Source organism: Ochlerotatus camptorhynchus, unplaced genomic scaffold (genome assembly GCF_037179485.1).
Source record: "Ochlerotatus camptorhynchus isolate MF236.1 unplaced genomic scaffold, CSIRO-AGI_Acam_v1.1 ptg000030l, whole genome shotgun sequence".
In the NCBI taxonomy this organism is placed as follows: Eukaryota; Metazoa; Arthropoda; class Insecta; order Diptera; family Culicidae; genus Ochlerotatus; species Ochlerotatus camptorhynchus.
This window is the reverse complement of record NW_027040521.1, coordinates 152,025-164,967: the sequence shown is the minus strand read 5'-3', so window position 1 is coordinate 164,967 and position 12,943 is coordinate 152,025. Positions and strand designations below refer to the sequence as shown.

General features: G+C 39.0%; 1 protein-coding gene across 1 annotated transcript; it reads right to left on the bottom strand.

Moving 5' to 3' along the window:
* Positions 1–10,706: 10,706 nt before the first annotated feature.
* ND-24 (NADH dehydrogenase ubiquinone) lies at positions 10,707–12,464 on the bottom strand. The gene is made up of 4 exons (XM_065230577.1): positions 12,202–12,464; positions 11,857–11,979; positions 11,523–11,798; positions 10,707–11,284 (listed from the first exon to the last, which is right to left on the bottom strand). The coding sequence occupies exons 1-4, from the start codon at positions 12,229–12,231 to the stop codon at positions 10,994–10,996; spliced, it is 720 nt and encodes a 239-aa protein (XP_065086649.1). The 5' UTR covers positions 12,232–12,464; the 3' UTR covers positions 10,707–10,993.
* Positions 12,465–12,943: the final 479 nt, after the last annotated feature.

The window sequence follows — 12,943 nt, the reverse complement described above, 5'->3', positions numbered from 1 at the left end:
CTTCGCACCAAAATCTAGATCTTCCAAGAAACGAACGTCCCGGCTTATCGTTATCCTTCCGCTGTCCTTATCGAGAAAACGGTAAGCTCTCTGTTGATTGGAGTATCCGACGAAAACCATCTTGCGGGCTTTTACCTCCATCTTCTTCCGCGTTTCCGCTGGAATCTGCACCCAGGCTTCACTTCCGAAGATTCGCAGATGTTCGAATGAAGGCTTACGACCGTACCATCGTTCGTAGGGACTCATACCAATCGATCGTGATGGCAATAGATTTTGAATATGGGTGGCGGTCAACACTGCCTCGCCACAGTATTTCATCTCCAAGCCGGCTTCCAATAACATGCACATCGTCATTTCTTTGAGATAGCGATTCCGTCTCTCCGCCACCCCATTCTGCTGCGGGGAGTACGGAGCAGTCAGCTGGCTGATTATCCCTTCGCTTCTCAGGAATCCCTGCAGTTCCTTCGCGACATATTCTCCGCCGCCGTCTGACTGCAGCACACGAGGAGTTTTCCCGACTTGAGTTTTGCAGAAACGAACGAAATCCTTCACCTTCTCAGCGACCTCCGATTTTCTCCGCAACAGGTACACGAAGGCCATGCGAGAATGATCGTCGATGAAGGTCAGGAAGTATTGATTGCCGCTGGGAGTAGCAACCAATGGACCACTGACGTCACTATGGATGACATCCAAAATCTCCTTCGAACCACGGTTGACAGCCTTTGGAAACGGGGTCCGGGACATTTTCCCCTCCAAACAGCACTGGCACACCGTTCGCACTCCACAATCGACCAACTTCATACCTTCAGCTGTGTCGTTCCTGTGGATTGCCTTGATCACGTCCGGGTCCCGATGGCCGAGCCGTCGGTGCCACGTATGCTGGCAGTTGAGCGTGTGGGACAGCTGGACGCTCACCATCGCTTGATTGGGAACCCGTAACTTGTAGAGACTACCGCAACGATCGGCCACAACCGCAATGTCAGCACCAGTTTTGCGGATCTCACAGCCGTTTTCACCAAACAGCACACAGAAGCAGTTATTTGCGAGGGTACTCACCGAAATCAATCCACTTGCTAATTTCGGAACATACAGCACGTCAGACAACACAATATCCACCGGACATCCGTCTACCTTCACTCCGGTAAAAGAAACTTCTTCTTCCCGTCATGTGCTTCGAGGCTCCGCTGTCCACAAACCAGCTTCCATGTTCTGCATTCCCAGCAATCCAAGCAAGCGGGCCGTCGAAAACGTTTTGCACCTGCTTCGCCTTTGTTGCGTCTTCCCTCTTCGGCTGGCTCGCTGTAGCTTCATCCTGCTTCTTCCCGGTGGCTTTCTGCAGACTCCGACAGTTTCGTTTCAGATGACCAGGTTTCTTGCAGTGGAAGCAAATCCGTGTCTCTTGACTTCCACTAGCACCGCCATCGCTCCGTTGCTGCCGACGAGGCTGGTGACGATATTCCACCTTCAGCGCTTTTCCTCCTGCAGCAGCAGCTGGTCCGGAACGTTCGCGTCGTTTCTCGGCTTCGGAAAGTAGTTTGGATTTAACTAATTCCAAAGTTAGCTCGGCACTAGGACGTTGCTCGAGAGCTGTCACTAAAGCATCGAACGAATCCGGCAATGAACAAAGCAACATCGCCACCTTCAACTTGTCCGGGATTGGATCGCCGACATCCGCAATACGCTGCAACAGGTCGGTAAACTGCTGCAAGTGTTGCTCCATGTCTCCATCTTCGCTCAGCTCCAAATGCGTCAGCTTCTTGAGCAAGTACACCTCCGATCCCTTGTCGTGGTAATCCTTAAGGGCTTTCCATGCATCCTTGGCACTGGTGCAGCTTCTCACCGAGCTAGTCTGGCTGTCATCTATGCACAGCCCAATCGTCGCGCGAGCCTTCAAATCCGCCTTGGTCCAATCATCGTCTTCCGTAATTACAGCCGGCCTTGGCTTACTGATGACGTGCCATAAATCCTCCCGAACCAACAACATTTCCATCCGAAATTTCCAGGATTGGTAGTTGTGGTTCGTAAGCTTCGGGAGCGGGAAACGCTGCTGGTCCGCCATCTTCCTTTCTCCTCATCCGCTCACGGGAACACCGCCTTCTGGCTACGGGAACTACCGGAAACTTTCGCGATTTTACGACCGAATTTCAACTAATCCGCAGAACTTTCACTGGGCCCATAACCTGTGGGCGGACAGGGGGCAAAACACCGGTAAATGCAGTGAAAAACGGATATGTAACGTGGAATTAAAAACGTATAAATCGCGAGAACTGTTTAGAAACGTGTTTATTAATCAACGATCAAAGAAAGAACATTTTTGTTTGAACAAAATTAACTGCGATTCTTTTTCTCTGCATGTACATTCGTAAAGGGCGTATTCACGCTATTGCCGCTACACTGCAACACTTTTAACGGCTCAATACATTAATATAGGGGAAAGAGGGGCATAGTGAGCATCATGTGGGCAATGCGTTTCTAGCTACTCGAAGCAAAATAATTGGTAGTTGGGTTAATCTCATAAACCTTCCATTTGTATGGTTTGAAATTTAATCTGGTTTGCAATCTGCTCACTATGCTCAAAATATAGTTAGAAAATTGCCAGCAATAACGGTTGGAAATTTCCTAACTTTTTTTTTCGGGGATATGGCACATTCGGGGGAATGGGTATTCGGGGGAATGGCGTTCGGGGAAATGGCGTTCGGGGAAGTGACATTCGGGGAAACGACATTCGGAGAAATGTAGCACAATCGTTCCAGCTACACGGACAGAAAATTGTTTGCATTGAACCAAACAAAACTTTAGTTGTATTTAAACAAACAATTCCGGTTGAAATTATATTGCATTTTATTGTTTCGATAAAACTTATTCAAATAAATTCAAAATAAGATTCTTTTTGTTTTAATAAACCACTTTTCAATTGCAACTATTGTAAAAATAACAATATTCTATTATAAGCCAACAATAGTTTATTTTAATTTAGCATTTATTTGCTGTGTCCATTCCCCGGGCCATAAATATAAAAATAACTACCAACCATTCCCTCGTTTTCACCCGGACAAAAATGTAAACAATATCAAAAATTTTCTCATTTGATTAAGTATTGTTTTTAATTGTGAATTTCGGGAAATAAGTACGAGATTTCCGAAAATCTTGAGACTTGAGGTAAGTAAGTAAGCTGCTGTTCGAGCTGCAGTTGCTAAATATAATCAATTTTTAAGTTTTTTTTCCTTGATTTTTTTTCCGTCGATCTTGTTTTCCGTACTGAGTACCAATGCTCCCGACGCCAGGAAGGCAGCTCCCACACCTGGACCCTACATATCGACCCATCAACTCATGAACCGGTGACCAACGGCTTTACTTCCCTTCCGAAGCAAGGCGTGATCAGAGATTTTATGCCTTAGAAATTCAATTGCAATTCTGTTTGTTGCAAAAAGAAAACAAAACACAAAATAAAATCGACATTATTTTTGAATCAATAAACATAAAGGGTGATACGGTCAAAATTTGTTCAAGGGAAAACGCGTGTAAATCGGTGAAATCGTTTATTTAAAAAATCAAATTAAATTTCTTTTTCAAGTTCAATTAGTATAAAATTCAGGAAAAATATTCAGTTAGGCTTCCGCTTTTCCAAATCCGAATTGCCGGGCCTTACGCTTGACCTCTGCCATCAGATTTTGTACAGCCACCTTGTCCACCTTCTTCGCCGCAGAAAGCCAGTTTGCCTTGAACTGGTGCTCGCCCTTAGCAGTTTTTTTGGTCTTCTTTAGGTTCCACTTGACAATAGCCCAGTATTTCTCAATTGGGCGGAGCTCTGGCGTGTTGGGAGGATTCTTGTCCTTGGGAACCACCTGCACGTTGTTGGCGGCGTACCACTCCATGGCCTTTTTACCGTAATGGCAAGATGCCAAATCCGGCCAAAACAGTACGGAACAACCGTGTTTCTTCAGGAAAGGCAGCAGACGTTTATTCAAACACTCTTTCACGTAAATTTCTTGGTTGACAGTCCCGGAAGCTATGAAAATGCTGCTTTTCAAGCCACAGGTACAGATGGCTTGCCAAACCAGATATTTCTTTGCGAACTTTGACAGTTTCATGTGCTTGAAAACATCTGCTACCTTTCCCCTTCCTTTTGCCGTATAAAACTCCTGTCCCGGAAGCTGCTTGTAGTCGGCTTTGACGTAGGTTTCGTCGTCCATTACCACGCAGTCAAACTTCGTCAGCATCGTCGTGTACACACAGTTCGAAAAGTATTGTAAATTTCTGTTCAATATGATGCACACAAATGGAGCGTCTATATCATATAAGTTTACATTATATATCATGTAAAGTTCTAGCACAATTCATGCAATGGAGCAAATATTGTATACAAAAGCCCATATTTGTAAACAACATTGTTTACAAGTTGCTCGGTTGTGTGAAATTAAATTTAAGTTTACGTGAATGAATGTTTACATCACAATTAAAATTCAGAATTTTTATCTGTGCAGCCTCCGGGATCGCGCTTTGGCCGTCGTATTTTGTTTATCATCGCGATTTGGAGTCACTACCTTCTTGTAAGTCGATAGTCCGGCTCGTTTTTTGGCTCGATGCACGGTTGTAGACGATACACCCAGCTTATTTGCGGCATCTCGGAGAGAGAGGTTAGGGTTTCGCTTGAAACTACCGGCAACTCTCTTTGTCGTCTCAGCGGCTTCCGGTTTTCGATTTCCCCCCGATCCAGACTTCCTGGCTGTCGACAAACGTTCCCCAAACACTTTAATTACATTTGTAACGGTTGATTTGGCAACTTTTAGCGATTTTGCCAACTTTGCGTGCGAGTAGCTCGGATTTTCGCGATGCGCGAGCAGAATTTTGATACGCTGCTCTTCTTGCTTGGACGGCATTGAAGAGTGAATTCCAAAATCAAAATAGGAGCAACATTCTACACACACACACCTTCAAAATGAGGGGTGTTCAGGTTTTTTAAATGCAAAATTGAAAGAAATACGTCAAGTTGATATTGACCAAATTTTGACCGTATCACCCTTTATTGTTATTTCTACTGCGTGAATTGTTAGACTTCATAAAATAAATTTGATTGAATCAACAAAAAATCTCTTTTAAAAACAAACATATTTTTCTTGTTGACCCAGCTGCCAAATTTGACAGCTTACGTCAAAACCATGAAAGCTCTTGTAAATTCGAAAAGATTTTCTTTTTCATTTAACAATCCATGGGTTTTAGGGGACAACAATACTGGATTGTTGAAACAATAATGATTTCTTTTTGCAGCCAAAACAAAATGAAATTCTTATTGCATTTACGTCAAATATTATTACGTTTAAAATATTTTTTCTGCGTGTTTTACAGTAACTTACCAGCCTTAGTTGCTATGATATATATCTAAGTGTGAGGTCCTGTTCCCTGGACTCATGACCGTGATATCTTTTACTACACACGACAAGACGCGTTTGCTGATTGAATGTTATTAATTTATTCTATTTCATAAATTTCATACAGTGTCTTAATTAGAGACACTTGTGGCGAATCGGTATTATCCTCGGATTAAATCCCGATCAATAATGTCCGGCTCTTTTGATGTCGTCATCAGAGTTATTCAACACGATGCTATGCAAACACTTCGCAGATCATCCAAACAGGGACGGTATTAAAAGTTAATCCGAGTTGGAGCTTACCGCCATTGATGCACCGAGTATAAAAACTACTATTTACTCGGACACTGATGGCGATCAGTGTCCATGCTAAAAAGCGAAAGGAAGTGTATCCGAAAGCCATGACTGTACACATGGTAACAGCTTGTATCAAGAGTTTGTCATAAATGCTGAGTAGGTTTGAACAAGCATTGAACTGAAGGTTCGATGCCAGGTGTGATTTAGCTATGCAGCATATTCCCACAAGTGTGGTCTGCTAAACGTGCATGAAGGAAAAGTAGCAATGACATGTGGTATGCAAAAAGTGTTTTTACATTGTTCCTGTCTGAATCTTATCTAAGTATAAAGCGAATTAATCGTTGCAATTGAAGATTGCAACAATTGTAGCCTGAAACTAACGGGTGTTCAATAAAAAATGAGAATTTTTTCAGTCATATAGGGTAGAGCGCTACTTCATCGTAATCGCCCATTTCCGTTCTATCGATCAGAAAACATCGAAAACATCAATCATATCAATGATTTCACCGTGCACAAATCAATAAAAAGTTTGTTTCGATGCGTTAGTTCATGAGCTACACACTTAATCACGGTTTCCTTGTTCGGTAATTTTTTTACAGTTTTCGAACTGTAAATCACAAAAACTACCAAACATTCAACTGTTCTCAATAACATTACTGACGTTCATTAGTTTTTGCAAGAAACTACTGAATGCGGTAATAGTAATTACTGAATTGACCGTAAAATAACAGTTTTACGGGAAATGACCAAAACTCAGTTAAATACAACACCGAGTTTTCAGTACTAATTATGTTTAACTGAAACATTCATCAAACGAAATTCCAAAATTACTGGTCACACTAGTAAATTGGACTCTACGTCATTCTCCTTCGTTCCACCTCGCGCACTTGACTTCAGAAATTTGTGTGTGAAAACAGCAACATGTTTGTGAAAATAAGTTAAATGACTGGAAGTCAACGCAGGAGTGCAGAATCATTTACGAAATCCGGCAGTTTCGGCACTCCTACATCGATTTCCAGATGTTCCATTGAATTTGCGGCCAAGAATTTCAATTGTGTGTAGCATTGCTCCAGACTTAGGCACGCAATCTGGCACTCCAAGAAAGCAACCAGCCGGCTGAACCACGAGGAAGTATTGAGCGCTTAAGCTGGACTATAGTTCAAGATAAGTTTAAACAGCATAATTGCTATTATGCCTCTAAACAAAATAAACCTGAGTCCCCTAATAAAATATTAAAAAATCTGAAATAATTTATTCACTACACACAGAGTTTAGATTACCGAAGCCGGTAAAATTTTACTGGGTTTTTAAACAGCTGAGTTTTCAGCAATCAAATTCAGTAGTTTTTGGTTTAACTGAAAACTCGGTAAACGGAAAAACTCCCTGAAATGTCAAAATTTACCATTTTAGTCAGAATTGCTGACTTTTTCAGTAATTTATTTGTTTACATTATTTTGCTGAATTTTTCAGTATTTTGATGAATACATATCAATGAGTAGTAAATAAATTATTTCGGATTTTTTAAGATTTTATTAGGGGACTCAGGTTTATTTTGTTTATTTGAAATTCTTGGCCGCAAATTCAATGGAACATCTGAAAATCGATGTAGGAGTGCAGAAACTGCCGGTAGTTCTTACTGTTACCCACAATCTGTCAAAGTTACCGAAAATCTCTGTTGACCTTTGCAAGCCAGAGACATAACCTTGTACATTTTCACGGCAGTAGAGACAAACTATAGCACAATATGCCTGCAAATAAAATCATACAGTTAGTTTCAAATACTTACAAAAGATTTCAATCAAACGTGCATCCTCCTGTAACAGCTGCTCCAGAACTTTTTTCCATTTTTACTAAAGTTTTGTTTTTTGAGCAAACGCGTGTAAAAATGGCTGACTGATTTTAGACTCAGCTTAGAGAACCGAGTTTTCGGTTAAAATTTCCGTCGCGAAGATGAGCACAAGTTGAACGTTTGACGTTTAACACGTTTTGGCGAATATTCGGTTCAGTGTACCGAGTTTCTCGGTTTTCAGGTAGCGAATTCGTAAATGTCGATACTTTATCGTACTTTTCGGTTCAGTCTTCATTTCTATCTATCAAATGTATACTCTTTTACCGAAATTCGGGTCTGTTTTGATAAACGATGGTTTTTAAACCATTTATTTGGTTTCTCGTTGGTAACCGAAGAGGTTCGGTAGAAAATTAAACCGAGTTCGGTATCATTTTCTAAGTGTGTATGTTTGTTTTTAAAATAGATTTCTTGTTGATTCAATCATATTTATTTTATGAAGTCTGACAATTCACGCAGTAAAAATAAAAATATGTTTATTGATACAAAAATCCGGAGTGATTTGAGATTTGGGCGTAATTGCTTTTGTAAACAAACACGTCAATCACTGATTTCTCTTCAATAAAAGCTCAATCTCACAAAAAAAAAAATAATACCAAATGATAGAGGAATCATTCCTCTATCTCATAGTGTTATTACTTTTCGAGATAGAGTATTTATTCGCGAGAAATCGGTGATTGACCAAGTCTCAAGATTTTCGGAAATGTTGTTATTGTTTACATTTTCGACCGGGTGAAAACGAATGAATGGTTGGTAGTTATTTTTGCATTCATGGGCCGAGGAATGGACACAGCAAATAAATGCTAAATTAAAATTAACTATTGTTGGCTTAATAATAGAATATTGTTATTTTTACAATAGCTGCACCCAACTAACAAATTTAGCTGCAGATTAGCTTATACAGCCAAAAATTGGCTTATACAGCTAATATTTGCCTGTATAAGCTAGTCTGCAACTAAAATTGTTTGTTGGGCAGTTGAAAAGTGGCTTATAAAAACAAAAAGAATCCTATTTTGAATTTATATGAATAAGTATTATTGAAACAACAAAATTCAATATAATTTCAACCGGAATTGTTTGTTTAAATACAACTAGTTTTTTTTGGTTCAATGCAAACAATTTTCTGTCCGTGTACCTTCATAGATGTCACAGGAAGGGAAGAGTTGTGTTAGTGGGAGGGTAATTGATTAGGAAACTCTATTCGTCAATATGGAGCATTTGATAACTCAGTACTAAAAATGAAATAAAAATAGATAAAATGAAAGATTTCACCCGAATGGCCAAGTGATGTTTTCGGAAATGCATTATTTAATTGAACCACCGCAATCACTGATAACGCTCTTCTAGCTTATCCCTTTGTTCTACTCGTACGCACAAAAAATAGCGCCCACGCATAATCAATAATAAAAAAAAGTATCATACTCGCACGCCGTACAAAGGCCTTCTTCATTGTTTACGTCTCCTACGTGTACCGCACAATAGTACAAGCAATAAACCTCACTGCACAATAGATGAAGAAAACTACGTGCGGATGGGATGCACTGATCGACTACCGATCTGATTCCATAAATTGGCAGCTGATAAATATAAGCAAATATCACACTGATGTATTCTTTGTATCTCTTTTCCTTGAATAAACAAGATTTTTTTCAACAATTTTCAATTGACCTGTTTTCATCATGGTATAATCCCTTTTTGAGAAAATATTCTGCCACATCACCATATCATTTAGAACATCTAATGATTTTATAATTTCGACAAACATTGTTTTATAGCAAGTGAGTTGAAGCAACCCTGATTGACGCCACTTGAAACTACATACTTTAAATATTTATTCGGTGTCAATAGATTTAAAATCTATTTATAATGAAAAACTCAAAACTCATGCATGAGTTTATGCGCAACATTCAACGTCGCAAAAATCACCGATGAGTTTTCAGGTTCAAAAATTAATTTATTTATATATTGGCGTTATTTATTGTTATTACTATTGTTTGCACATCAGGGGTTGGAGAACTAACAAAACATGCATAACCATGGCATCAATTAACGTTTGAGTGGTTTTTATGAGTTTAAAGTTGGAATGATTTTTCGACGTTGTGAGTGTGAGTGCGTGAATATGCATGAGAATCTCAAGCGTGAATTTTGTTTGCCACATTCGCACGTGAGTTAGATTACGTAAGGAGACTCAATGAATGAGATTTGAGAATGATTTTTCGAACACTGTGTATAAATAATTACTGTACCCAAAGTAGTCTTTATTTTTTTACCGACTGGTCAGCAAAATAGCCACCTTGTTTTACCGACCACGAATTGTAAAACTCTAACCTGTCAATTTTATTCCCGCCGCCATTTTAGCTTCAGTAAAATCCGGGAGCAAGAGTTTAATCGCGCGGTTTTGTTAAAATTTGAATTATATCATGACGGAACTGAGAAAGCTCGACAGCGAAATTGAAGAACTATTTCGTTAGTACCAACACGTTACTCTCTTTGCAGTTCCTTGGTATCCAACAAATTTTGATTAAGAAAATGGATTTTTGCATTGTTTGCTTTCACTGTTGACGCGCTATTCCGGGGTACGTCAAGGGATTAAGTCGTCATATTAATTGGCATATTATAAACGGTGAATTGCACCAGGATTCATGCTTTTATGACTGCAAATTCACTACTTTTAATATACCTGGGTAACACGGTATAATTAAGGGACCAAATAACTGTCGTTTCAGTTAAATTGCAGCAAAATAAACAAAAAGAAAATACTGGGTTTTCCAGTATACGCAACTCGAACCAATTACTGAATGAACAGTTATTTTTGACAGATTGACTTTACGGACAGTTCGGTAATGCAAATTATTTCTGTGATGACTACTGGGCGATCCGCAATTCAAAAACCCAGTAAAATTTTACTGACTCCAGTAATCTAAAGTTAGTGTGTATGAGAAAAATAAATTGAGATAAAATTGTAGTATACCGCAAAATTTTAGCGAAGTACGTGGTAATAGGCACTGCGCCGAATAATTATAGTACTTTGCGGCAAATGAGGACAAAATTGAAACAATTGAAAATCGCAAAAAGACAGAATTCAGTACATTACATTCGAAATGCTACATATTGCTGAGAGGCGAATGAAAATTCCTGAGGAGTTTAAGTTTGTCGATGGTAGTTAAAAATAAATGTGGGAGATTTATTGATTTTATGAAAATTAGATATAATTCAATTTCATCGGTTGTATTTCATGCTTAATGCGTTGTTCAAATTGGAGTTTTATAATGTTATAAAACACTGCCCAGAATGAGCAGTTATAACATGTTATAAGCCTATCTTGATGACATTTTTCTAGTCGATAATTATTATAACATGTTATAGCTCTTTAATCTGAACAAGGCATAAAGGTGTAATAAAGGTTGCCTTATAACATGTTATAACACCCTAGTTTGTCATTATTTTTAACAATGTTGAACTTCTTAATAACATCACTATTTTACAATCCTGCCTGCAGTCCAAATCCAGGACCTTTTGGTTCTTCTGTTAAAGATGTCAATCCACCAAATGGTTCCGAAGCAAAGCGTCCGTTCTTCGGTCCGGGTCTTGGCACCTTACCTTTCTTCAAGTCATCTAAAATTTCTTCAGTATCTTTTGCTGTTAAATCTTCATAGTAATCATCGTTGACCGCAATCATTGGAGCATTTACACAAGCTCCTAAGCATTCCACTTCCGAAATAGTAAATTTGCCATCTTTAGTAGTCTCACCAGGCCCAATACCAAGATTCGCCTAAAAAATAGCTTTAACTTTACTACCCATAATCGCATATCAGTCCCATTAGGATAGGAAATCATACAAATATGTGACTGATATGCCGTTAATGGGCAGTAACAGTTTATCCATTACAAATATGTTATGCTATGTTCAGAATACAGGGATAACATGTTATAACACTATCTCATGAAATTTTTCTTGAGAATAATTATTATAACTCTGTAGTCTGAACAAGGCATTAAACTGTTCTTACCTTACATTTGTCCATTATTTTATCCGACCCACGCAACCAGCAGGGTGTTGTAGTACACACTTGGATATGGTACGTTCCAGTTGGTTTGCGCATAAACATAGTGTAGAAGGTGGCCACTTCATATACTCTCATGTTCGGCAAATCCAAAATATCTGCAACTTTATGCATAGCAGAAATGGGCAACCAGCCATGTTGACGTTGTGCCAAATCCAGAAGTGGAATCATAGCACCACGCTTGTGGCCTTCCGGATAAATATTCAGGATAGCCTTCACTCTCTACAGAAAAAACTTCACTGAGATTAATTCATATCTAACAGAAATTAAAATGTCATACCTTTATGTTCTCTGCGGTGAACTCAAATGGAATATTCGGATTATCTTCTGCGGTATCACGGTGAACGAAAAGATTATCGCTCAATCTTAGTGATGAGCTGCAGATGCCACGGACTTGTCTCACCTGGGTACAGCAAAAACAATTTCATTTACATTTTTGATAATCTCTGAACAAATGGACCCTTATTCTTGTTTACGGTCATATCGTGTGGCGTATCCGAACGACCGCAAACAAGAACAAGAGTGATTACGTAAGAATTATAGATTGACCAACATGGCGATGGATTTTTACGATTAAGGCATTGGAAATATGTTTATTTTATGAAGCTAAGCCCGGAACACTTACCGCAGACATCATTTTAGAAGAAGATAACATTTGAGCAAAAGAACAGAAGATTTGCAGCAATATTAAATACTATCAGAGAAAGAACTACAGGCTGAGGCTGTATTCCTATTTTCAATGCACGCAAAAATCTAGGGGGAGACAACTGAGGTATGAGATTTAGATCCAGTTTTAGATCCAGTCGCTATTTGGTTGATTTTCAAATTTAAAATTGTTTTTATTGCTTTAGATGTGTACAAAATTACTGTCAGAACTGTTTGTATTGATTTAGCACGGATAATGTTCAACAGAGACTTCAGGGGCGAATGAAAAACCTGTGAAGCGGAATAAAAAGAAGCCAAATATATTGTCTTGTCTTAGGCGAAAATAATGTCAATCCTGACAAGTGTTGCCAGAACTAGAGAAATTGAATAGAGTAACTCGCGTCACTTTTCAAATAGACCAATGTAACAAATGTAAACAAATCGAATTAAGCGGTACAAACTGTTGCTCTTCTATCATTGTATGTGATACAAAAACATCCATCAAAATTTACTTTTATTTATTTAAAATAATCATTGATCAAAAATTGTCCAATATACAGTTTGAAATGATGGGGTATATGATTGTTACTTCGGTCATTCGAACTGCCTAACATGATTGGTGTTCATTTTCCAAAGGAAGGGCCAATCTAATACCCCGTTCAGACTACAGAGCACAAACGAAGTGACAGACGACTTACTGACGAAGAAATCCATTAAAATAA

What these genes read in the sequence shown, in the direction of transcription:
- ND-24 (XM_065230577.1), bottom strand. Translation starts at nt 12,231, where the DNA reads ATGTTATCTTCTTCTAAAATGATGTCTGCG. An exon ending in CTTCTAAAATGATGTCTGCG is followed by an intron (nt 11,980 to 12,201) that starts GTAAGTGTTCCG and finishes TGCTGTACCCAG; the next exon opens with GTGAGACAAGTCCGTGGCAT. An exon ending in TCACCGCAGAGAACATAAAG is followed by an intron (nt 11,799 to 11,856) that starts GTATGACATTTT and finishes TTTTTTCTGTAG; the next exon opens with AGAGTGAAGGCTATCCTGAA.